We start from the raw sequence: 27,614 nt of genomic DNA, 5'->3' as shown, positions 1-27,614 counted from the left end.
CAAACAGGGTGTGCAATTGATTTGGAAATATGGCCAGGTGCAAAGTAGCGTGAGGTGAGGAGACAGATGTTCTTTTGGACTCTCTTTCTCTGAGACAGGTCTTTTTCTGAAGTGCCTTAAAATATTAATGGCGCCCCGCGTGATAAAGGGGAGAGAGCATGGCTCTGCACTCCACAGGCTGTGAATTTTTACCCCTTCCTTACGTTGTTGTGAGGACACAGTGAGTGTGAGTAAAGGCCTTGGGTAAGGGGCGGGGCTTATAGGGCATTGCTAAGGGAGAAAACAGAAAACAAAGCATGTGGGTGACTGTCTGAGACATCACTAGTGTTCAACAAATGGTAGCTGTTTCACTATTAGGTGCTCCTCGAGTGTACTCAGAGCAATCCGTGCCTCCTGCATCAGTAACATCACACCAGATGAAAATGGCCTGCTTATTTTTCTGTTTCTTTTGCTAAACTGTAACACTCTTGTAGGCCCAATACCTAGAAAAATGCCTTTCAGCTCCCATGATAAGCTCATATCTGATGTCAAGTGCCAACTGCCTCACATGGATGACTTCATTTAATTCTCATAACCCTGTGGAGTTAGGCATGAGTGTAATCCTCATTTTATTTTATTTTTTATTTTCTTTTGTGTGTGCAGAGTTTCATTCTTGTTGCCCAGGCTGGAGTGCAATGGCGTGATCTTGGCTCACTGCAACCTCCACCTCCCCGGTTCAAGTGATTCTCCCGCCTCAGCCTCCCGAGTAGCTGGGATTACAGGCGCCCACCAGCATGCCTAGCTAATTTTTGTATTTTTTAGCAGGGATGGGGTTTCACCATGTTGGCCAGACTGGTCTCAAATTCCTAACCTCAGGTGATCCGCCCGCCTTGGCCTCCCAAAGTGCTGGGATTACAGGCGTGAGCCACCACACCCGGCCCTCATTTTATAGCTGAATAAGCGAAGGCACCACAAGGTTAAGTAATTCAGCCAGTGTGATCTATGTAGTAAGCAGTGGAGTCAGCATTTAAACACAGCTGGCCAGGTTCCAGAACCTGTGCTCTTTACCTCTGGTTTTTTGTTTGTTTGTTTGTTTGTTTTCTTTTGTTTTTTTTTTTTTGAGACGGAGTCTCGCTGTTTCGCCCAGGCTGGAGTGCAGTAGCACTATCTCGGATCACTGCAACCTCCGCCTTCCAGGTTCAAGCAATTCTTCTGTCTCAGCCTCCCAAGTAGCTGACACTACAGGCACGCACCACCATGCCCAGCTAATTTTTGTATTTCTAGTAGAGATGAGGTTTCACCATGTTGGCCAGGCTGGTCTCAAACTCCTGACCTCAAGTGATCCTCCCACCTTGGCCTCCCAAAATGCTGGGATTACAGGCGTGAGACACCACGCCCAGCCTGCTCTCTACCTCTGTACTACGCTGCCTCTGTCCTCACTCTAATTATGTTTTTCTCATTTTTCTCCCTAATAGCACAGTGAAAAATACCATCCCTATTGTCTTCCGTATTTGTGGGGCTATCTTTATTCTGCGATTCTCGTTGTACTGGCCCAACACAATGCCTTACACAATCGAATGCTTGACAATCGCCTCCCCATTGGTGCAGAGCTGGGTCTGGCATGCTGGGTTTATGACCCAGTTATGCTCTTTTCACAAAAACATTTCTGGATGCCATTGTCAGACAGGACACTAGACTGACTGGACTACTGGGAAGACCCTTTTATGCTCTTGTGTTCTAAATGACAGCCCTGTTTCCTAAAGTAATTGAGGTTTTCTGTTATCAGCATAAAAGGAAACCATGGATGCTAGGCACAGCCTCGTGCTACTGTTACATGCCTCAGACATCAGTCACCACTGAAGTTAGGCCTGTCTGCCTCTCTCAAAGACAGTCTGAGTGAAACTGGAGTTTTCTTTCAATATTAGGTGCTCAGGTCCCATATGCTTTTAAAAACATGTAAATTATATATGCAAGAGAATGACACACATTTGGAGTTAAATAAGTCCAATGAATACTCCTGTATAGCCACCATCCCACTCAACTCAATAGAATATTACCAGAATCTCAGGCTAAGCGCGGTGGCTCATGCCTGCAGTATCCCAGCACTTTGGGAGGCTGAGGTGGGTGGATCGCTTGAGCTCAGGAGTTCGAGACTAGCCTGGGCCACATGGTGAAAACCTGTCTCTACAAAAAAAATCAGCTGGGCCTAGTGGTGCATGCCTGTAGTCCCAGCTACCAGAGAGGCTGAGGTGGGAGGATTGCTTGAGGGGAGGTCAAGCCTGCAGTAAGCCGTGATTGAGCCACTGCACTCCATCCTGGGCGACAGGGCGAAACTCTATCTCAAAAAAAAAAAAAAAAAAAAAGTGTGTTTGTGTGTGTGTATATATATGTGTGTGTGTGTATATATATATGTGTATGTGTGTATATATATCCAGAATCTATCCTCTCCCCACTGCGTCCTTCTCCCATTCCTCCCCCTGGCAATGCTAACATGCTTTTCATTATAAAGTATTAGTTGTTTGAAAGGGATAATTTTTCTGATGACTACTGTATATCAGATGTGATTCCTAAGTACTTTATGTTATAAAAGGTGCTAGCAGCGAAAGAATATTCAAACTTGTATTTTGAAGTTTCATTTTCAATGTGAACTGATACTGTCAGTGAGCTGCTTTCTATTCTAACTTTACAACCACAGTGCTACAGCGTAATAGTGTGCTGAGAACAGATGTGTCATTAAATTGTTGATGTGCAAAATTTTGCCACAAATTGGGGACATGTACTTCTGTGGCAGTGACTACCAGAATGTTAAGATGACCAGTGCTGCAGATGGGGAAGAGCAGATGCAAACAGCAGGAGTGAAGAGGTGACTGTAACATGAAGCCAGGGCCACAGATAGATTGTTTCCTGCAACACGTAAGAACTTTGCTGTGTAACTATGTGAGAGAACTTGGCCATGGCAGCAGATGCTCTCCTCACCCTGATGAATACTAGTGTGGTAACACCTGAAGCATTTAATCCTTACAGGAGAGCCACAAGTTCTAGTATTCAAAAATGCACCTCAAGCACCAAAAAGTTGACAACTCTTACTTGGCCACTAGATATTTCTGAAATGATTTAACAAGTTTTTGCTATTTCCCTGCCATTCAAGTATCGTATGAAATAATAATTTCATTGTCCCCTAGTCCCTCTTTACTGTGAATTAGAAACAAAACGTGTATGTCACCCCAGGGTTGGAGGAAATGAAACGTAATTCTATTACATATTTGGTAATATTTGTATGCAGCAGCCAGAGACCCTCCAAAATTGGGCATAAGCCAGGCGCGGTGGCTCCTGCCTGTAATCCCAGAAATTTGGGAGGCCGAGGCAGGAGGACTGGTTGAAGCCAGGAGTTCAAGAGAAGCCTGGGAAACATAGCAAGACCCCATCTCTAAAATAAAATGGACATAATTTTTGGTACTACTCAGTTTGTAAGGGGATTAAGTTGGGGGAAAAACTTAGGGCTTTAAGGGAAATTGCTTTCTGACTTGGGAGGGAAAAAGACATAATTGTGGCTATGTGGCAGAAACCTTTGGAAAGATGCCCAGAAAAGTAGAAAGCCCTGTTCCAACCCTTTCTCTAACTAGCTCCTCTATCTTAGAAGACATGACTCCCTGTTCCAAGACTGGAATGTGCTTGCTTCTTGCCGTTGGGACTTACTGAAGATAATGTAGCTACAATTCAGTGACTTCGATATGGTTCTTCACCTTTATAAGATGCTGTATGAGTAGCACCCTAAATAATATAGTCATCTCTCAGTATCCACAGGGGATTGGTTCCAGAACCCTCCTGGGATACCAAAATCCACAGATGCTCAGGTTGCTGATATTAAATGGTGTCGTATTTGCCTGTAAACTACGCACATCCTCCCTTATACTTTAAATCATATCTAGATTACTTAGAATACCTAGTACAATGTAAATGCTAGCACATAGTTGCTATATTGTATTTTACATTTTGTATTTTTTATTGTTGTTTTCCTTCGAAATATTTTCCACCTGAGGTTGGTTGAATCCCCAGATGCAGAACCCACAGATACATGCGTCCAACTGTATGTGAATGAAGGGGTAACATCTACAGTAAAACATGTTTTTTAGGACAAGTTTTTTCTCTGAGGAAATAAACAAAATCTTCACTGGTACTCTTTTTTTTGTTATATTTAGGACAACCATGTGACTTATCACAAACACCTGGACACTTTTGTGGATGCAAGGGAGGTGCTTTAATAATTATACCTGGATGCCGGGCGTGGTGGCTCACACCTGTAGTCCCAGCACTTTGGGAGGCCAAGGTGGGTGGATCACCTGAGGTCAGGAGTTCGAGAACAGCCTGGCCAACATGGTGAAACCCCGTCTCTACTAAAAATACAAAAACCAGCTGGGTGTGGCGGTGGGCGCTTTAATCCCAGCTACTTGGGAGGCTGAGGCAGGAGAATCGCTCGAACCCAGGAGGCGGAGGTTGCAGTGAGCCAAGATGATGCCATTGCATTTCAGCCTGGGGGGCAAAAGCGAAACTCTGTCTCAAAAAAAAAAAAAAAAAAATCATACCTGACAAACAGAAACCAGAATGATTCCAGGCCATATATCCAACTGGGACGTATAACCACTTGCTTAGAGCACAAGGTTGGTGGTTAATAAATATTAGGATCACATTGTGTATTCCCTGCTCCCCATGTGAAGTAAGAGCTAATCACATTGTGTAACATTTAATCCTTAACGTTGATCATCTAATTTTTATTTTTTTGAGACAGGGTCTTACTCTGTCACTCAGGCTTGGTACCATCATGGCTCACTGCTACCTCTGCTTCTTGGGCTCATGTGATCCTCCCGCTTCAGCCTCCCAAGTAGCTGGGATTATAGGCATGAGCCACCACGCCTGGGTGATAATCTGATTTTTAAAAAAGGAATATTCATATAGAGATACTATATTAGATGTGCATTGTTTGGGTATGCTAACATACCCAGTGGATCTCTGGCTAGAGGGAATGAAGAATGTTTGTTCCCTCATGGTACTTTGAGCATTATTATGTCTATAGGTAAGGGAAGTGAGCACAGGAAGCTAATCAATTGCCGTAAATCACACACCAAAGCTGAGCTCAAAGTTCAAAATAAAAACTCTAAAAAATAAATTCATGACCCAACACTGATTTAAAAAGAAAAGTAAAAAATAAAAATACAAACTCTGCCCTGTGAATCCCCAGCAATTGTGTTGCTCACTGAACCATGAAGGGCTGACCTTTAGAATTTGATCACAGATGCATCGGAGGTGGAGACTTATTTACCACCTTTCAGACGAGAAATCTTATGTTGGGAAGCTGCTTTTCCTAGTTCGCACAAGTCCTCTTCATCCCACTTCTATAAAAAGCCCAAGTAAGAGTCCTAATCATTAGTCATGCAGTTTAGTCTTTTTGTAGATTTGAGCATTTAAGAAAGGATGCAGGTGATTCATTAAGCTTAGTACTTGGGGTTTTTGTGTGTTGCAGTAACTAAGCAACAGTTAAGATATTTTAACTTAGCACGTCCTGCATTGGCACATTTAAAAAAAGAACTGTCACGCCGTGCTTGGCAGAACTTCACTCTGACTCTTCCACACTCTGTGCAGTTCCTGTACATCTTGGCTGCCCATCCACTGCTAACAGAGACCTCTTCTGTCTCAGCTGTTCTGACAGCCTTGGCCTAGTGTGTGCCACTGCAGGGTAGCTGGATATCCATGTCTCCAATGACTGGTAACTGCAAAGGCTGGACCTGGAACTAGTGGTTTGATCATCCACTACCTTAATTCTCTCATTCACGTTTTAAACCCACTCTTAACTGCTACACCTTTGAACATCTGCCTTTATGAAAACACAACTCAAGTTCTAGGTTAGCACTTGAAGAACTGTGATTATTCACAAAACCATGCATTTCAAACATAACCATTAGCTTTTTTTTTTTTTTAACTGAATATCCAATGAAACTCACTAAATGAAGTGTGAGAGGTCTGCTACATAACATTCAATTTAGATAGATTTGATTGTCCAGATACAGTTTTGGAAGAACTGCAGTACTAGATGCCTGAACAAAAAAAATAGAACCTAGTGGATAAACTCTAAGCCTTGATAACAGAAGCACTGGTTCATTATTTATGTGGTATGACTCTGGGAATTTAACCTCTAGACAGGATCTTGCTCTGTCGTCCAGGCTGGAGTGCAGTGTAGCCTCTAACTCCGGGGCTCAAGTGATCCTGCCACCTTGGCTTCCTGAGTAACTGGGACTAGAGGCACATGCCACCACACCTGGCTAATTCTTCAATTTTGGCTTGTGGAGATGGGGTCTTGCTATGTTGTCCGGGATGGTCTCAAACTCCTGGCTTCAAATGATCCTCCTGTCCTGGCCTTTCAAAGTGTTGGGATTACACAGGCATGAGTAACTGCATCTCTTTTAAACTTGGTTTCCTTATCTCTAAAGTGGCTTTTAAATCTACGTATCTTTAAGGAAAGCTAGACTAAATGACCATTAAATAAAACAACAAGCTCTGACATAAAACATAATCAGAGCAAAACTTCCTCTTTTCTTATGTAAAACTAAGTATAGCTTAGAATCCCATATGACCCGATTCTATTATACTTGGGAACCTCTATGATCTAAATAAACCTCAAGTAGCAGACGTAGTCATTTATAATGGTAGTTTTTTAAAATTTAAAAGCAGCAAATCTGTCCCCTTCCTGAAGCAACTTATCAGTAAAGAAAATACACAAAGTGCAGAATGGAACTGCTCTAGGGAAAGCAGGGAGAGACTAAGTGTTATAAGCTCTACTTACTTGATCCTCTCCTCAGCACTGGGAAAATCAGTTTTTCCAAATGAGAGAAAAAAGTTTAAGTGCCACAAGGGCCAGGCATGGTGGCTCAAGCCTGTAATCCCAGCACTTTGGGAGGCTGAGGCAGGCGGATCACCTGAGGTCAGGAGTTTGAGACCAGCCTGGCCAACATGGCAAAACCCCATTTCTAGTAAAAATACAAAAACTAGCTAGGACTGGTGGTGTGCACCTCTAATTCCAACTACGCGGGAGGCTGGGGTTGCAGTGAGCAGAGATTGCATCACTGCACTCCAGCCTGGGCGACAGAGTGAGACTGTCTCAAAAATAAAAGCCACAGGAATAAGCTCTATGAGATGACCCAAATCCTCTTCTGGCACTAGAATTCTATTGCATGACTTATTTAAAATAAGTGAGCTAATATTTAGAATTCTATTTTGCTTTAGAGATCAGTTGCAAAAGGATTGGTGCTAAGAGTATTAATACGGTGATAAAAAAGGACTCGCCTGGGTCAGGTAACCCACGATAGCATGTTTGTCAGAGCAATGTCATCTCACAACAGGAAAAAAAGAAACTGGCCCTGCTCCAGAATGGTCTTATTTCACCATCCATTTCATAACTCCACTTTAGGTGAATACCTTCATGGGATATTGCATAACATATCAAAAACAATTTAAAATTTTACAGCTGCATTTTGTCCAATCATAAAGCAAAAAGCAGAAATTCCTTCCAAAAGTGGCACTGCAAAGTATTCATTCATTCATTGCCCTACTGAAACTGGGAGTTCCAAGGAATGCCAGCAAAATCTCCTGTGGGAAAATGGTAAACTCCAAGTTTAATAATGTGACCCTCACTAAATGCGTAGCAGTTAATGATAAAAGTAGAACTATCTTTCATAACAGAAAGTGGGGGAGTGAGGGGAGTAGGGACAGACAGAGAAAGTTCCCTGACTTCATATTATCGTATATACAGATAATCTGGTTACCAAGAGTAGCCTAGCCTTGAAAGAAGAGAAAATCACCACAATGGACACCATGTTGCTGAGAGGGTTTGCGGAGGAAGGGTGGTTTCCAGACATCCTTAGTGAATGCAGGTCACATGCAAAGAGGTTATCTCAGGCCCTTTTTTCTTCCTTTTTGACAACAAATTTGCAGTTAATTAGGCTCTGGACTTGCTCAGAGAAGCCCAGAATTGGGCCTAAAGAATAAAATAACATGAAAAATCTGTGAAACCATGAAAATACTTTTAAAAAAGTTTCCAGGTATAATACACAAAAGCAAACAAGTTTATCTTAAAAAATATCAAGTATCACATCCATAGCCTATTCCTAATTATAATTACTTCTTAAAGCAACATTTGTCTTTGTTTACAAATACAGCAGCAGGTGATAAAACCTAGTATCGCAAACTGATTGCTTACAATTTATAATACAAACAAATGTATATGTCTCAAATCACATTTTAGGCAGTTTAACTTAAAATGCATAGACAATTACATACATTAAATTTGTCATTACTGTCAGTGAAAAATCACAATTTCAAGAAGAAAATTACAACAAACTTTCATAGAGCACACATAAGAAGTCAAGTTTACTTAATGGCAACAAGTCAGTATCTGCTGATCAGTGACAGGCAGTGAAAGTGCCTTTATCCAGGGGTAAAGTGAAGAGGCAAACTATCCTGTTACTTTGCACACTTGAATTGTTGCGCTGATCAACACTACAATCTTGAAAAACATTAAATTCTTAAAAAAAAAAAAAAAAAGTATGCCACATGTTGCCCTTTAAGATGCCCAAAGGCTGGTTACAATTTCCACCAGTAGCAATCCTAACACGTTTATCTAGGTAAAACTAATAATGAATGGGTGTGCTAATGAATTCTGTAATGTTACTTATAGACTATGAGCCTCTCAAGGACAGGGATTCCCTTATAGCTGGCAAAGAACCTGGATCAAGGACATATTGTCTACTGAATAAATGACTCAGATGTTTTCGATAGCCAGAAGCTTGCCTGGCATTTACAAAATACTGATTATTTTATTGGCAATTTCTCTTTTACTTGGCAGAATTCTGAAAATAAAGTGTTTGTCTTCAATACTAAATATTGCTTTATTAAAATCAAATAGTCTTCCCTGAACGCCACCTACAACTTTCTATGCATAGTACAATATATCAGTGTGATTTATCTGAATTTAGGCTTATGCTTTTCAAAAACTTGAATGTCTGTGCTTAAGTTTTATTTCCAGGCTTTCTAACCTTGGCATTTGATAAAGCTAGCTTCTATCATTCAGGGTGAGAAAATCGAGACATTGGCACTTATTGTTTAGAAGTGTAGGCAATTGACTGATATTCAACCTAGGCACAGTCTTAACAAAAACTCTGAGTAGAGCTTTTTTCATCTACACAAAGTTTCAAAAGCTGTACATTTGAGTACCACAGGTAGCACTAATTATTTATGAGGTAATCATGGGCAAATTGATTGGTTTTTTTAGAAAATATCCCAATAGTCCATTGTGGTGGTGGGACTGACTGAGACAAAATATATACTTTCCTCTGCCCTATTACTATTCTCTAATGAAGACAGCCAACAGTAAAATGGACAAAGCAGTCAGTCCTTGGGTAATTAAAAAATGTATTGTCTATTTCTGAATAATCAATATATTACTTTACACAAAATAGGGCTGAGTCAGAGCTGTAAATGGTGTCTTCAAAAGCATGAAAAGATGAGAAGGCGGCAGGATGGGACAGACAAGCCAAGGTCTTTGAAGTGCTCCACTTGATTCTTGAGAACTGGGTTTGAATGAGGACCTAAGGTCTGTTTTAATTTTTGTCTTTCTGGTTTCAACATTTCAAAACCTAATATTCCAACTCCAGAAACAGTATTCCTGAACACATCTCAACTATTTCCATTAGATTTTATTTGAAAATTCTTCCTCTGAAGCCCAAAAGTCAGCACATTCTATAATCTGTATCCCCCTCAAGACCAAATATACTTGCTAACAAGCAGTCTTTTCCATAAATCAATTTCAGCCTAGCACATCTTGTTTTGAAAGCAACATTATTACCTTTTAAAAAGGAAAAAAAGGTCACGCGTGGTGGCTCACGCCTGTAATCTCAGCACTTTGGGAGGCTGAGGCAGGCAGATCACGAGGTCAGGAGTTTCAGACCACCCTGGCCAACATGGTGAAACCCCCCTCTCTACTAAAAATACAAAAATGGGCGTGGTGGCGGGCACCTGTAATCCCAGCTACTTGGGAGACTGAGGCAGGAGAATCGTTTGAACCCAGAGGCAGAGGTTGCAGCGAGCCGAGATCACGCCATTGCACTCCAGCCTGGGTGACAGGGCAAGACTCTGTCTCCAAAAAAAAAGAAAAAAGGAAAAAAGCCTTTCTCAATGCTGTTCCCCATTTCTCCACTAAAACTCCTGCTTTTCTTAACTCCACACCGAACCAACCCGAAATACTTTTTGGCCCAGAATGCCAACAGGAATTGAAGAAAAGATGCTTTACAAAAATAACAATATAAAAGCAAATTCTATTATCCCTTTTATCTCCATTCTTACATTAAAAAAAAAAAAAAAATTGGCTGGACGTGGTGGCTCACGCCTGTAATCCCAGCACTTTGGGAAGCCGAGGCAGGCGGATCATGAGGTCAGGAGATCGAGATCATCCTGGCTAACACAGTGAAACCCCAAATCTACTAAAAATAAAAAAATAATAATAATAATAATTAGCCCGGCATGGTGGCGGGCACCTGTAGTCCCAGCTGCTTGGGAGGCTGAGGCAGGAGAATGGTGTGAACCTGGGAGGTGGAGCTCGCAGTGAACCAAGATAGTGCCACTGCACTCCAGCATGGGCGACAGAGTGAGACTGTCTCAAAAAAAAAAAAAAAAAAATCTCCCCCAAATGCCAGTTGTAAAGTCCTTGAAAACAAAGGGAGTACAATAGCAGTATGATTTAGGGCACACTGGACAGTATGGGTCACTAGCAAAATTATTATACTTATAGGGAGTAGTAATCCCAAATTGTGTTCATGGCCCTTCAAATCCTTTAGCAACAGATTTTCTCCCGAAATCGATGGACTTCATAATTATAGATTCCCAAACCTGCTATCTCTTCTTCCTAGTCAAATTATATTTGCTCTAGTGTTAAACTAAATACTGCTAATTTGTCAGCTTATCCCAATGTAGGACAGCCAAAATAACTGTAAGGAGAGCTATCTTTGCAGCCATCTCACTTTTCACATTACTTTATCCCTCCATGGTTAACTGACATTTTGATATTGATAATTCAAGCCAAGGCTACCTGCCTTGTAGACTGGCAGGCTACTTTGACAACAGAGTTCAACGTATTGTAGACAGCTAACACCTGTCCTCGAAGAGAAGTGAAAGAAAAAGCTAACAACGTTCCGCAGTCTGAAAATATCTTAACAAATTAATTTCTACTTTCTCATTTCTAAAAGCTTGAATCTATCATCTAGTTAACATAAGGGAGGATTAAACACTGAATGTTCCTCTCAAAGGTAACCATTTTGCTTTCTTAAAAGGAGGTAGCTATCAAACCAAAAAACTGGCAGCATTTGGCATTCTTGACATTTTAATTAGAGCAGAAATAAACTACTAAATATTTTATTTCTAAGCAGAACAGAGCTCCAGCATAAATCCTGTTTGTCTGAGAAATTCACAATACATTTTAGAAATCCAATGGATACATTCAAAATGTTATCTAATAAATAACAAGGTCAGGTCTACCCCAAATCTAAGAATCTGATTTAAACATAAGGTGCCAAAAAACTACTAGGGCTGTTTTTTGGTGGTTATAAACAATACTTAATATTTAAGCAACACAGTCACACTGCTTTAAACTTAGTTGCAGAGATCTACCATTTATTATTATTTTCAGTATTAGAGCTAGAGGGTAATTTTTTCAAAGATGGCACTCAACTCCACTTATTTACCTGTCAACAAATACAGAACCGAACTGTTAGCCATAAGCACTTTACAAACAGACTCAGGAAACTATGCAGTAGACAATGACATAGCTTAACCAGACTCTGAAAAACAGATACATATTTTGATTCACACTTGTACAAAGAGAACAGTCATGTCTGCATGACTTAAGGTTCTCTAAACACAACTGTTTTATGTTTTAGACCCCTGGAGTGTGCCAGTTTACCTTATCAGGGAGGAATCAAGGGATGTGCTCCTTCTAAAGAACCAAGGGCAAGTGGGGTGGGGGTGGCTACAGGGAACGCTCTGGGCAAAAGAGCTGCCTCAGGTTTTTGTGGGAATGAAAATTACTTGTTGCAATTAAGCAATTCCTAGGGTTTATCTAGTTTGAGGTTCAAAACAAAGGAAAGAATTATTTCCTTCCTCAAGCTCTTCCCAAAGCAATATGCACATCTCATAATCAAATCTCAAGTAGTACAAAGAGATAATCAATTATCTAAAAATTTAATTTACATACATGTTGGCCTGGATTAAAAACAAAAAAGTTAGTTTCCATAAATAGCAGACTTTAGTGCTGTATGACCCAATGACTAAAAATAAAACCAGGAAGTTTTTACTAAAAGCTCAAGGATAAAAATGAACACTGGCTGGCTATTGAACTCCACATCTGACAATAATTACTGACAGTTTAAAAATGTATATCCAAAATATAACCTCAAGAGGACCAGGTTTATTTGTCCGACAGAGCAGCTCAAAATGTTGAGGCATCATTTGTTTGGATTATGATGGGTTATTCTTAAAGTTTATTTATTTAGAAGGGGAAAGTGATTATAGAAAAATACTTGAAATAATTTGCCAATGAAGTTGCAGATTCTAACAATAATCCACATCTTAGATTTTTAAGTGTGTAGTTTCATAGTTTAAACAAATTCTGTCAAAGAGCTATTCAATATACTTTATCACTTTAACTTTCCATGAAAACCAAATAAAAATCACATCTGAATGATTTACTTCTATGCTTTTATCTGATTGTATACATATGATGTACTACACATCCAAGTACAAGAGGCAGTTATCTTCTCTGAGAGGTGCAAGAGTTGTTCTTTCATGAATGCCCTCTAATAGTGAAACCAGCAATTTTTATATATGCATTCATGTGCATATATATGTACTTCAAAAAGCAAAGCGTCATCTCTTCGTCCATTGTTAACTTAATGGTAAGACTGCAATAGAAAAAAGAAAAAGTCAACTTCTAGATTTTGCAAATGGAGTTTATTAACTCCTTACTGTGGCTTAAAGTAAATTTATTGCTTAATAAATCCAAACAGCGAGTCACGTCATTTACTCTGGCATACACTTTGCAAAACAAGTATTTTTAGATAATATATATAGCAAGAAATTACACTAATGCAAGGAGGAAGTTTTAGGGGTACTTTAAAGATTTCTTTTCCTTTATAGCTGGATTGGATGTTTGACTAATCTAATCAGAGATCTGACTAGTTATTTTCGTATTAAGAGTTAACAGATTTTTTTTTTTCCTGGCTGGGCGCGGTGGCTCAGGCCTGTAATCCCAGCACTTTGGGAGGCTGAAGCAGGCAGATCACTTGAGGCCAGGAGTTCAAGACCAGCCTGGCCAGCATGGTGAAACTCCATCTCTACTAAAAATACAAAAATGAGCCGGTGTGGTGGCACACGCCTATAATCCCAGCTACTCAGGAGAACTGCTTGAACCTGAGAGGTAGAGATTGCAGCAAGCCGAGAGACTGCACTCTTGCCTGGGTGACAGAGCAAGACTGTCTCAAAAAAAAAAAAAAAAAAAAAAAAATTAACAGATTTTTTTTCCTAAGGAAAATCTTTACTCTGCGTTTGGATACTCGTTTGGCTTACCTCACAGGGGAAGTGGGGTACTTTTCCATTTGGTTATATGACCAAGGCAGGCTCCTCAACTAAGATGTTAACCCCACTCTGGCTTGTCTGACAGTAAAGCATAAAGCATTACATGTAACTGACAATAAAGAATAGGGGTGTAATCTTGAGCTCGAGAACTGCTTGAAAGACGAACAACATTACCTACTCATTGCCTTGGATTCTCTAAAAATCTACCTCTATCAAGCTAGACAGGCAGAGACTGCTTTTACTGAACTGTACTTTGGTGTGATGCTATAAAACAATACTGAGAAATAATAATAATAAAACAAAAAGCCCAATGAAATGAATCTCCGAGTTTACCTAAAGGATGCTATTGAGGACACTGCTTACTACATTACAAAGTCTTTAGAGATCTTTGGAAAATTTTTCTTTTTAGCACAAGGAATACTTAAAACAGTGCTTTCATCCTTTTAAATGCTTTACCTGAAGGTTTGAAATTTACTCATTTAATATACACACATCCTCTTTTAAAAACTTAAAAGCCTTCTTAATCTTCCATCCAAAACTGGGGAGAAACAATCTTTCAGTTGTGCTATGTACAATTAGTACACTTTAAATAACAAATTGAACACTCACATGGGGGCCACCAGGCATTGGTGGAGCACCAGAAGGTCCTGAAGGCACTTGGAAAGGATTACTGGGAGTAGGATAGAGTCCTGGTGTGGGATACGATCCTGTAGGGGCAGGATATGGTGCTGGTGGTCCCCAGGCTCCTGGTGGAACGGTGCCCCATGGAACAGGTGGTGCTGCCCCAGGGGCCTGGGGAGGAGGAGGAGCGGGATATGGGCCTGGAGATGGATATGGCATATTAGGGGTAGGATACTGCCCTCCCATTCCTGGCGCCCAAGGTCCAGAAGACATGGATCCCCATGGACCTAAAGGACCAGCTGCAGCTGGATCTGTGGGTGCACCATATGGTCTGGGTAGCTCTGGAAAGGGCATATTTGGTGTAGGATATGGCCCTGTGGGGCCAGGGCCTGGCACAGTTGGGGCTGGATAAGGACCACCAGGTGGGGGACATGATGGTCCGGAAGGAGGAAAGGGTGCTGGGGGTCCTGGAGGTGGTCCGGTGGGAGGCACGGAGGGATACATTCCTGTTGGTGCTGGTCCAAAAGGCACAGTGGAGGGTGTTGCACTTGGTGGGAGTCCAGATGGCACTGAAGATGGAGCACTCGGATTATTCCAAGGGTTGGAGCCTGGCCAGCCTTGAGGAGGTTGGCCAGGTTTTGTATTGCTCACAGCAGAGGTTTTGGCAGGGGAGTGTTCAGGTAGTGCATCTGCCAACTGGAATACAAATCAGATACGTCTTATCTATCCTATTTAGGGAAAAGTTATACCAAACACCATTATAAACCCACACAGAATAGTAACCTATAGGGCCAGGGATTATAAACCTCAAGAATATCTTCAAAAGCTAAGCTAGTCATTTAAAAATACTCTATTTAACATAAACCTTGAGATGTTACTTTGTGTATCAACTTTACAGTGCAAATTCTTCAGAGAAACTCGTTTTCTAAATACAACTAATCATATTGTGCTTCATTTCTCTGCTGTACTAAGATAACAAAGCACAGTAATTAAGAAGATAGAACTAACAGTCAAGATATGGATTTGAATCCTGGCTTAACCTCAAAGGAGCTACATACTCTGAGATAGAGCCTCTTCAGTTTCAAAAACTGTTTTAGGGTTAACTTGAGGCTTAAATATGATAGTTCATGTAGTACACTTTAACAGAGTGCCTGGTATATAATAATTTCTAATAAATGTTGGCTATTAATACTATCAGGTTAAAAGAGAACAATAGAAGTAACATCTTAAATTTTCATTTAAGGATTCATAAAGAAATACAGGAAACATTTCCAAACATGCTATTATCTCAGTAAACTAAGGGAAATCACCTATCAAAATCTCTTTCCTACCCCTAAAGCCAAGAATCACAAAAAGCATCTCTTATTTATTTATAGACAGAGTCTCACTCTGTCGCCCAGGCAGGAGTGCAATGGCACGATCATGGCTCACTGCAGCCTGAAACTCTTGGGGTCAAGGGATCCTCCCAAGTAGCTAGGACTACAGGTGCACGCTATCATGCCTGGTTAAAGCATCTCTTTTAAGTGAAAAGATTTACGTAGCCCAGTTAAGACCATGTTGTTTTTCTTAAGAGATGAAAAACTTATCACAGATAAACTGATCAACTTACCGAAAATTCATCAGACATTTTCCTAAAAAAAGAAAAGAAATGAAGGAAGAAAGAAAAATTTCAAAATCAGTGTTCACCATTTCTTAAATATTCCTTAAGGAACTTTCTATGCATACAGTATTATTACTTAAACGGAATCTTATTTATGTAATGTGTTTTTCTTTACATAGGAAAGTTTTCCATAATAGTTCATACAGCTCTATTCATCCCTTTTAATGGCTGCACATCATACAAAAATGATTTGCAATTTAATTTACATTCTTTTTGTAGCAGTATAAGTTGTTTTAAGTATGATACAGTGAACATCTCTGAACACTTCTTTGTTCGTGTGTGAGAATCTATCACCAGGAAAAAGCACTGGACATGGAATTTAGAGTCAACAGATAAATTTATCTAAAATCCATTTGAAAAGTCCATGCCAATTTATACTCATTTCTCTAACTCCTCTTTTACCACTGGATATTATTAAATTTATTGTTTATAATGACAATAGATATTAAAAATTAGCGTCTTATTTTAATTTACATTTCCTTGTCTTTTTTTTTTTGGAGACAGGGTCTCATCTGTCACCCAGGCTGGAGTGCAGTGGCGAGACAGATCACAGCTCACTGCAATCTTGACCTCCTGGGCTCAAGTCATCTTCTTGTCTCAGTCTCCCTAATAGCCGGTACTACAGGTGTGTGCCATCATGCCCAGCAAATTTCTTAAAATTTTTAAAATTTTTTGCAGAGATAGGTGTCTCACTATGTTGCCCAGACCCGGTCTCAAACTCCTGGGCTCAAGGGACCCTCCTGCCTCAGCCTCCCAAAGTATTGGGATTATAGCCACGAGCCACTGTGTGTACTCCCAAATTTAAATTTGTTGATGTCCTGGAGTACTTTTACCAATTTTTAAATTGAAGTATAATTAGCACTCAACAAAATGCAGAGATCTTAAGTGTTCAGATTAACAAGCTCTGATAATTGTATACGCCCCTATAACCACCCCAAGATACAGAACATTTCTCACTCCAGAAAGTTTACTCATGCTCTTTTCTAATCAACTGCCTTGCCTCATGGCAGTCAATTTTTGACTTAATTTTGCTTGTTCTTTGACTTTATATAAATAAAAGACTGTATGATCTGGCTGGGCGACAGAGTGAGACTCAGTCTCAAAAAAAAATTTTCTCCCAAATTCCTTTTATCTGTAGATCTCTTAAAGGGCATATTTTGGTTATACAAAAGTTTTAAATTTCATGTCACCAAATCTATCAATCTTTTCCTATACGTGGCTTCTGGATTTTGTGATATATTTACAAAGGCCTTCCCTACTCTGCCTTGCTTTCATATAGTATTTTTATGGTTTAACTTCTTGTTTAAAATCTTGAAATTCTTCCAAACAATAATTATCAACTATCTATCTTTTCTCAGCTAATTGGACAAGCTACCTTTACTACACTCTACTGCTGCCATTTATAACTACCATCTATACAATATTTACCATGAAACATGGAACATGGTGGTGAACTGTGCACCACCTCACTTGGTAGCTCTAGAACCCAGATACAAATTTTATTTTCACCCCCAGTTTACAGCTGGAGAAGAGGAAGCTTGGCAAGTTAACTTGTTTAAGGTCCCAGAGCTAATGACAAGGAGAGAAGCAGTTCAAACCCAGTATGACTCCAGAGCTTAGGCTCTTAACAAGCAGGCTATAGAGCCTCCTTCATTTCCCACAGATATTGTGGACTTTATTCTTTTCTTTTTGAGACAGAGTCTTGCTTTGTTCCCCGGCCAGAGTGCAGTGGCACCATCATAAGCTCACTGCAGACTCGACCTTCTGGGCTCAATCGATCCTGCCCAGCTAGTTTTTTTGTAGAGATGGAGTTTCACCATGTTGCCCAGGCTGGTCTTGAACTCCGGAGCTCAAGTGATCTGCCTGCCTTGGCCTCCTGAAGTGTTGGGATTACAGGCATGACACACTGTGCCCAGCTGACTTTATTCTTTTCTACTGGTCTGCAACTGTACCATTCCATTTTAATTACAGAAGCTTTACAATATATTTTAAATAAACATTAATGTGAGTCACCCTACGGTATATATTTTTTTTTTTCAGATTTTCCTGTCTATGTATTTTTATTTTTTCCAGATCATTAAAAAAAAATTAATGTTAGCATTCTGGTTGAAAATGTATTATATTTACAGATTAATCTAGGGGAACATCTATTTAAAATGTCAAATCATCTCATTCAAGGACAAGGTATAGTATAGTCCCTCGGTATCTGAGGGAGATTGGTTCTAGGACCCCCATAGATACTCAAATCCCAGGATGCTCAAGTACCTGATATAAAATGGTGTAGTATTTGCATATAACCTATGCACATCCTCCTGTATAAATCATCTCTATATTATTTATAATAAAGTGTGAATATTATATAATTATATTAACATATTTTCTATTGTTATTTTTATTGTGTTTCCCCCAAGTATTTTTTTTTTTTTTTTGAGACAGGGTCTCACTCTGTTGCCCAGGCTGGAGTGCAATAGCATGATGTCAGCTCACTGCAACCTCCGTCTCCTGGGTTCAAGAGATTCTCCTGCCTCAGCCTCCTGAGTAACTGGGATTATAGGCACGCGCCACCATGCCCAGCTAATTTTTTGTATTTTTAATAGAGACAGGGTTTCACCACTTTGGCCAGGCTGCTCTTGAACTCCTGGCCTCAAGCGATCTGCCCACCTCGGCCTCCCAAAGTGCTGAGATTACAGGCATGAGCCACCGCACCCGGCTCCCTGAATATTTTCTACCAGCAAATGCAGACACAGAGGACTGTTTAGTTCCCGTCCTTTTCATGTAGTTTATTTTCTTGATCAGATCTCCTGTATACATTTCTTTTAAGGGATTTCTGTTAAACTTTTCCTTGTGGTTGTAAATAGGCTCTTTTCTTCCACTGTATTTTCTAATTGATCGTTCATATATGGGACAGGGTTTTAAAATTTTAGTCTACAGCAGGTCCTCGAAAGACATTTCATTCAACTTTGTTTTGTTATAATGTTGATGAGAAGAAAAAACAAAAAGTCTCAGCTGAGGTCACTGTCTGTGTGAAGCTGGCTCATTCTCCCATCTTTATGGGTCTTCTCCAAGTACTCCAGTTTCCTCTCATATCCCAAAGATGCACATGAATGGATGTGTCTATGCGGCCCAGTCTGTGAGTGTGGGTGTGGGTGAGAGCACCCTGTGCTGGGATGGCGTCCAGTTCAGGGCTGATTCCCAACTTGGACTCTGAATTGCCAAGAAAGGCTCCAGCCATTGAGACCCTGAACTGGAATAGGGAGGCAAATAATTATCTTTTTATTAATCTTTCTTAAATGTATACACAGCTCACATTCATTTCAATTTTTTTTGAGACACAGTCTTGCTCTGTCACCCAGGCTGGAGTGCAGTGGTGTGATCACAGCTCACTGCAACCTCGACCTCCTAGGCTCAAGTGGATCCTCCCACCTTAGCCTTTGAGTAGCTGGGACCACAGGCGTGCTAATTTTTAAAATTTTTAGTAGAAATCATTAAAAAAAAATTTTTTTTTTTGAGATGGAGTCTCGCTCTGTCGCCAGACTGGAGTGCAGTGGCGCGATCTTGGTTCACTGCAATGTCCGCCTCCTTGGTTCAAGCGATTCTCGTGCCTCAGTCTCCTGAGTAGCTGGGACTACAGGTGTGTGCCACTACACCCACTAATTTTTGTATTTTTAGTAGAGACGGGGTTTCACCATGTTGTCCAGGATGGTCTCCATCTCTTGACCTTGTGATCCGCCCACCTTGGCCTCCCAAAGTGCTGGGATTACAGGCGTCAGCCACTGCGCCCAGCCCATTTAAATGTTTAATACTAGAAGTGTTCTGGGTTTTATTTATTTAAAAGTTTAGTGATGTTTTTGTTACCAGAAATATGCCACAGGAATTTAACTGTTCTTTATATTAATTAACCTAGGGTAGGAAGCATCATTACTGAATTATTTTATTCTTCAAAGTTTTTCACTTGATTCTCTCAGATTTCCAGATAAAAAATATGCCATTTGCAAAAAATAATTTTCCTTTTCTAATATTTATGCACCTTTTCTCTTTTGCACCCGCTAGGACTTAAATAATGAAATGTTAAGGAGTGATAGTGGGCACAGAGGTCTTGCTCCAACTCTCCTGGGAATGCTTCTAACGTTTAAGTATGATTCCCATTTTTAGTTTGAGATTTTAAAAAATTACATTATTTTTAATTTATGCCTATGGTATTATTTATTCCCATTCTGTTAGTTAATAAAGAAGGCAAGAAGACATTAAATTCCCTCAAAAGACTTTTCAGTATCTAATGAATTGATCTCATGCTTTTTCTCCTTTGACCTATCAATACAGTATTAATATAGAGCAACCTTTGTATTCTTAGCATCTTATTTCTAATTATGATTTGGTTATCATGAGGAAAGGACAAGAACCCAAGCCTATTCCCACTGCTATATCCTTTTTATTCAGAATATCAAAAAACACGGCCGGGCGTGGTGGCTCACGCCTGTAATCCCAGCACTTTCGGAGGCCAAGGAGGGCGGATCACGAAGTCAGGAGATTAAGACCATCCTGGCTAACACAGTGAAACCCCGTCCCTACTAAAAATACAAAAAATTAGCCAGGCGTGGTGGCAGGTGCCTGTGGTCCGAGCTACTCAGGAGGCTGAGGCAGGAGAATGGCATGAACCCAGGAGACAGAGCTTGCAGTGAGCTGAGATCAAGCCACTGCACTCCAGCCTGGGTGACAGTGCAAACTCCGTCTCAAAAAAAAAAAAAAAAAAAAAAAAAAAAAGCCACATACAACCTATTCCCATGTTAAGGTTTAACATCAATCATATCACACAATAAAATTTTTAGGACTAACAGTGTAGAAAACATATGGTAAGCTGTAAGGCTAACATGCTTTTTAAACAGGGTTAGCCTTTCTGAAATAGAAAATGATTCTGTATCAAAGTTCATATTAATTCTGGAGTTGAGAATCAAAGTGAACCAAATGGTCTTGACTGTTCAGGTTTTCAGAATTATACAGTTACCTAGTCATAGAATTACATAAATTATTCTACAAGTTAATAATATTCAACTGATTCACAATACTACTTCCAAGTCTGGAAGATAGAATCTTGTGATTAAAAAACGAAGCCCTAAGCATAGGAATTAGTAACAAGTTCTGTTCTACAGCACCGTCTTAGTAAAGTGACCAGCTCTCCATTCCTAGAATAAACAGCATTCATGTTAGGGTGATCCCCCCTTATCTGTGGTTTTAGTTACCTGAGGTCCGAACATATTAAATGAAAAATTCCAGAAATAAACAATTCGTAAGTTTTTGTTTTGTTTTTGAGACGGAGTCTCGCTCTGCCACCCAGACTAAAGTGCAGTGGTGTGATCTCGACTCACTGCAACCTCCGCCTCCCAGGTTTAAGTGATTCTCCTACCTGAGCCTCTCAAGTAGCTGGGATTATAGGCATGTGCCACCATGCCCGGCTAATTTTTAATTTTTGGTAGAGACGGGGTTTCACCATGTTGGCCAGGCTGGTCTCGAACTCCTGGCCTCAAGCAATCCGCCCACCTCAGTCTCCCAAAGTGCCGGGATTAGGCATGAACCACTGCACCTGGCCAATTCCTAAGTTTTAAATGGGGCAAGAGAATGTTCTGAGTAGCAAAATGAAAGTTTGCACCCTCCTGCCTAGGACGTGAATCATCCCTTTGTCCAGTGTATCCATGCTGTATATGCTATCAGCCCATCTTGGTTATTAGATCTAAAAAACATGGTATACTTAGGCTTCGGCAGTGTACATAGACTTCAGTTTCAGGGATTCATTGGGGAGTCTTGCAATGTGTCCCCCTAGGATAAGGGGGAACAACTATAATTGGAAGCATTCCAATTTGCTCTTTGGAGAATACTTTCATTAGAAAAGGTGAAAAACAGAGTTGGACATGAACGTTTCAATATGAGGAGAGTTGCAGAACATAAAAAGTTTAGGTTTTCTAACAAGCTATTCTAAGCCACGCTTGGTAGTGTGCACCTGTAATCCCAGCTTCTCAGGAGGCTGGGGCGGGAAGACCGCTTGAGGCCAGTAGTTAGAGACCAGCCTGGGCAATATAGTGAGACTGTTTCAAAAAGAAAAATAAATAAAAATATAAAGCTATTCCAAAATATCTGAATCATCGCTAATTATTAAGATGAGGCCAATGTAACCTTGAACTCATAAAAAAAATTTATACTCAAGAAAGGCTTTCATTTTTTTTTTCTTTTTGGAATAATCTAAAGCTATTATTTCCAAAACTTTGTTACCATTTTATAGCATGATCCATCCATCATCTGAAAAATAATACTTTTTATTCTCTGAATAGCAAGAATAGTAATTTTAAAACAGTAGAAAATGTCTTTTGACATACACTAGAAAAGTAAAACATAACATTTTTGGAAACTCTCATGGCTGTCAGGGTAAAAATCATGGGTCAGGGAGGAGGGTGGTTAAGAGAGTTGAACTCCATGAATTACCAGTGGAGTTCATGGATATTTCACACAGCCTTCAAATTGTGATAGAGTGATAAACAGTATGGGACTACACAGTGATGAAACCCGGACATCAATCCTTTTGACCGTATCTTCTGACAAAAAACTTCTCAATAAGAGATCATTTTCCATCTGTAGAAGTTATAATTCCTGCCCACTGCACAGAAAATAGTAACACACTTAAATCTATAAAGTGCTATATACATGTTAGATATTTGTTAGGCGAAATTAAGCGAAATCAAAATTTTTGGGTTGATTTGTTTAGTATGGTGGGGATCATATGTATCGTACTGAAAATATAAATTAATGGCCGGGCGCGGTGACTCAAGCCTGTAATCCCAGCACTTTGGGAGGCCGAGGTGGGTGGATTACTTGAGGCCAGGAATTCAAGACCAGCCTGGCCAACATGGTAAAACCCTATCTCAATTAAAAATACAGAAAATTAGCTGGGCGTGCTGGCAGGCACCTGTAATCCCAGCTACTTCGGTAGGCTGAGGCAGGAGAATCGCTTGAACCTGGGAGACGGAGCTTGCAGTAAGCGACTCCGTCTCCAAAAAAAAAAAAAGAAAATATAAATTAGAAATTAGAATACATGCTAGTTTTTAATATTGGCTCATTTATCTGATTATGTTCCATTTTTTACATTTGGGCAACTCAAAAACGGGGGTTTTGAAATGCTCAAAAATCTGAAACTTTTTGAGTGCCACCATGCCGCTCAAATGAAATGCTCATTAGAGCATTCTGGATTTTGGATGCTCAACTGGTGTAATATAAAAAAAATCCAAAATCTGAAACACTTCTGGTCCCAAGCATTTGGGATAAGGGATATGCACCCTGCAATATTTCTTGGCATTTAGTTATATACTTATTGGAACATATGTGCCAAACAATGTGTTGGCCTTTAGAGAAATTACAGTATTACATGGAGATTCCTGAGATGTGATGTCTTTTGCGGTCCATAAGGACCATAAGGAAAGAGCTGGGAGTAGAGGGCGGTGAAATGGGCCCTAGGAAAAGAAGAGCAGTTAGTGTAAAAACTGGGAGAATCTGTGGGGAGGTATAAGCAATTCAGATGGGTTAGAATATAGCAAGAAAGGGAAGGGGTATGAAAGTCTTAGCAGAGAGACCTTAGAAGAGGGTTTGAATTACTTCACTAAGAGTCGGCTCATCTGAATGAACCTGAACTATAAAGAACAGGCCATACTATTTGTAAAAAGCACGCAGTTAAAAACAAAAAAACAAAAAAAACAAAAAACCAGGCCAGTAATGTCGCGAGGAACTAAATGGGACTCTGCCCAATCAAGTGCCTAAAATAGTGCTTGGGTGGAAAACAAATACCAAATTCTCTTTTCTTTGTATGTGGACATCTAACTTATAGGTAAAAGAGTAAACGTTAAAGTATGATTATCTAGCTATAACTGCAGCTCTTCACTGGTTGGTTCGGCTAGAGTTGACAAGTCCAACTCTCCAAACTTGAGGCAAAGGAAGATCGGAATCGTACCCACATCATAGATTTGCTGTAAAACTTATATAATAAACAAATCTCTTAGTCACTGCCTGGAATATAGCAAAAACTCAACAAATATTAGCTTTTATGATGCCTACTTTTAGGTCCATAAATCTTTATCTGCCCTTCTCAATCCAGAGACCTCTGAAAAAATAAACTTTCCCAAGTTTGGCTCAAAACTTACATGGTGGCAAAATGTGACCTGAAAGCTATTTATAGTTTCTATTCGCCCCCACTTAGAATGAATGTTCACATCTATTGCTGCAAATATTAATGTTGGATTATGGGGTGCTCCACTCTGCTGGGGGTGTTATCTCTCTTCTAACATGTTGTCTTTCTAAAAAGATGAAGATAAAATCCAAGTATTTTTGAATTCAAAACACACTAGCTTCAAAAGTTTCAGCTAAGAGACTGGGGATGGATTTTACCCTGGAGAGAGGAAAAGAACATTCCAATATTTGCAATTCACTCCAAGTTTCTGAAGCAAACTCGCTTTGCATTGTGGGCTCAGAGATGCCAGCATGAAAAATTTCTATTCTTCCCCCAAAGAACACCAGTGAACAAAGAACTTATGAAATGTTTCTGAAGGCTACCTTTGCTTGTAATGAGGGTTCGTTTTCAAAACAGACCTTTACAACTCCCAGGGGTGTATTTCTCTAGTAGTAAAACTAAAAAAAATTTTTTCGGTCGAGTGAGTCTGGCTTCATGCTTTAACACTGGAATCTTTACCTATTAAAAGCTGCACTCTCGCTTTTCAAGGTAAAGAGGAAAACGGTCCCGCTATGCATACGCTATCGCAGGTATGTGCTCCTCAGTCCGAAAAAAGGAGATCACTGAATTCTGCCCTTCTCGTGGTTTGCCCTGGGTATTCATCTAATGAATGTAACCATGAGCAATTCCTCTAGTAAGTCACAACCAGAACGTTGTCACACTGCGGATTAACAAACGCCCGAGATTCTTGTAAGAATCTTTTGAGGCCTTTCCCTTTTTATTAAAAATTAATGAATGGGTGTAATAGGGTGGGGGTAGAGGGGAAATCGGGGCCAAGGGGCGCGAGGCCGGCAGCCGTTCATGGACGCACGAACAAAGGGAGTCCGGGATCAACCGGAGCGAACCGGCCTCCGAGCGGGTCGCGCCCGCCGGGAAGGGGTGGGGGAGGGGCCGCCCCGCGCCCGCCCCGCCCCGCAGCCAGGCCTGACGTCAGGCGCCCAGAAACCCGTCGGGCGCGACGTCAGCGGCCTCCGACACCTTCTCCCTGGGGGGCGATCCCCAGGCAGCCCGCAGCATGGAGGAAGGCGACCGAGAGAAACGCTTAGCTCCGGTCCCAGGCAGGCGACCACGGCCCGAGCACTGGACGTGACTCGATGCACCTCGGTCACCGCGCCCGCTTCCCGCTTGGCCGCGCCCGCGGGCTCCGCAACCCTAGCTCCCCGATTCCCCTTCACGACTCCCACTAGTACCGAAGCAGCCTCACCCGGCAATATCCGAGACCGCAGTAGGGTCTAGAAGCGGCGATGGGTCCGAGGGACTGGGCCCTGAAGACACGGGCGCAGCCTGACTGATGGCAGCTAGAGCAGCGGCGGCAACAGCACCAGCAGCGCGCGGCTCCTCCTGGCGCCGGAACAGGAAGCGCCGAGCGCACCGCCTCCGCCCGCTCTCCCCCTCCCCTCAGGACGCGCCGCGTGCGCCTCCCGCAGGCCCCTGGCGGTACTGCGGCTCGCCAGGCCTAGGGGGATGGGCTCCACCTGGCGCTGGCGCGGGGCCGCTTTCTCCTGGTGGGCGGGCTGAAAGCTCCCAGAGTTTCCGGAGTTCCGAGGACTCGGAGGAAACGCCAGTGGCCGCCGATGTTCACGGCTTCCCGGCGGAAATTGCTAACTTGTCTTGAGTTGCTTGAGGGCTGATTCTGGATTCCCTTTGCTCAGCGGTTTTTACAGCTAGGCCTCGAAGGAGGCTGGGTATGGACGCGGTCTGATTTCGGCCTGACCCGAGGACTCAGGTCCTCGAGCCAAAAGTGGGGAGAGGGAAAAGATTAATACAGGAAAGGGAAGACGTTTGCAAATAGCTTGACAAATTCATATTTGCTGTCTTTGTAGATTTTTCCTCATCAATGCTTCTTCTACCATGTTCTTTTTTGTTGTTTTTGAGACGGGGCCTCTGTCACACACGCTGGAGTGCAGTGGCGCGATCTCGGCTCACTGCAACCTCTGCCTGCTGGTCTCAAGCAATCCTCCCATCTTAGCCTCCGAGTAGCTTAGACTGCAGGCATGTGCCACCACATCCGGCTTATTTTTGTGTTTTTGGTAGAGATGGGGTCTCACCCTGCTAGCCTCAAGCAATCCGCCCGTTTCGGCCTCCCAAAGAGCTGGTATTACAGGTGTGAGCCACCGTGCCCAGCCGCCATCTTCATTTCTGAATAAACATTACCTCCTGTGTCAGGCACAGATGACATGACCCCAGTCAAGGAACCTACTAACTAGCAATAAAGATGTCGTGATAATTATATGGTGTGCAAAATATATACGTATATGTAATATACTTTTTTTTTTTTTTTTTTTTTGAGACGGAGTCTCGCTCTGTCGCCAGGCTGGAGTGCAGTGGCGCGGCGCGATCTCGGCTCACTGCAACCTCTGCCTCCCGGGTTCAAGCGATTCTCCTGCCTCAGCCTCCCAAGTAGCCGGGACTACAGGCGCGCGCTACGTTGCCCAGCTAATTTTTGTATTGAGACGAGGTTTCACCATGTTGGCCAGGATGGTCTCGATCTCTTGATCTTGTGATCCGCCCGCCTCGGCCTCCCAAAGAGCTGGGATTACAGGCGTGAGCCACTGTGCCCGGCCAATATACTTTTAACATATAAAAATATCCTAAAAGTATGTGGTACACTTGCATCTTGCTTTGTGTAAGGCATTAGTGAGTCAGTGGGTGGCCATTTAACTATGAACTTGTTTAAAGGAAGACATCCCTGGATGTTTTCCACAGCACACACAATTCTCACACTGAAAAATGGGCAACAGAGAAACTTCAAATACCTAAGCCGAGAGTCTTATTTTTGGGTAAGGGCACACAGGCCTATGGAAAATTACACGACTGGTGTGGACCTAACCTGTCCTCACTGGTGACAGTGGATCAGCAGTGCTTTGAGCCATGCTGAAACCTGAAGCAACAAGAAATCGGTAATCTGGTCAGGTTTGATTTGAAATTTGGTATCTTGCTCATCATAGGCTTTTTTGCATCAATTCAGATATTACAACATCGCACCAAAACATTGTCTTCCTTAGTCGTATAGTCAAGTATTTGTCCCTAAGTGCCTCACTATACCCTAGTCCTGGCGCTGTGTATCAGTAATGGATAGCCTCCAACTTTTCCTTGCCTGCAGTCAGCCAGTAGCTGAGCACGTTGGAGGGGTCTAGATGTAGGCCATTCCTGTCCCTGTGGGCTTGTCTACAGGCAACCTTTGCTTGGGAACCAAGTCCTCATCTAGCAGTCTGAAGATGCACTGAAGTCCGAAGCCCCCCTACCCAATCCTTCCTTCTAGGTGTCAGACTTTCAGTGTGGTATGAAGAATTCCCCACCTCCTGCTCCCTTCTCCTTTATCTTTCTAGGTGTTTCACTCCAAATAAATCTCTTGCACCTCTAATCACATCTTGGCACCTGCTTCTGGAAGACCCAAACACAAAAAAACTAAAAGGAGTG

At 41.5% G+C, this 27,614-nt stretch overlaps 1 protein-coding gene across 1 annotated transcript; it reads right to left on the bottom strand.

Annotated features, from left to right (window-relative positions):
• Window positions 1-11,663: 11,663 nt before the first annotated feature.
• On the bottom strand, window positions 11,664-25,527 carry MAPK1IP1L (mitogen-activated protein kinase 1 interacting protein 1 like; the record flags this gene model as incomplete). The annotated part of the gene is given in 4 exon segments (NM_001133158.1): window positions 11,664-12,977; window positions 14,260-14,967; window positions 15,881-15,902; window positions 25,399-25,527. Coding segments are annotated over 3 exon segments (738 nt in total). The 3' UTR covers window positions 11,664-12,965.
• Between the last annotated feature and the right edge of the window lie 2,087 nt (window positions 25,528-27,614).

The sequence above is a fragment of the Pongo abelii genome, chromosome 15, assembly GCF_028885655.2.
Source record: "Pongo abelii isolate AG06213 chromosome 15, NHGRI_mPonAbe1-v2.0_pri, whole genome shotgun sequence".
Lineage (NCBI taxonomy): Eukaryota > Metazoa > Chordata > Mammalia > Primates > Hominidae > Pongo > Pongo abelii.
Note: the sequence above shows the minus strand (reverse complement) of the source record. Positions and strands in the feature narration are given on the sequence as shown.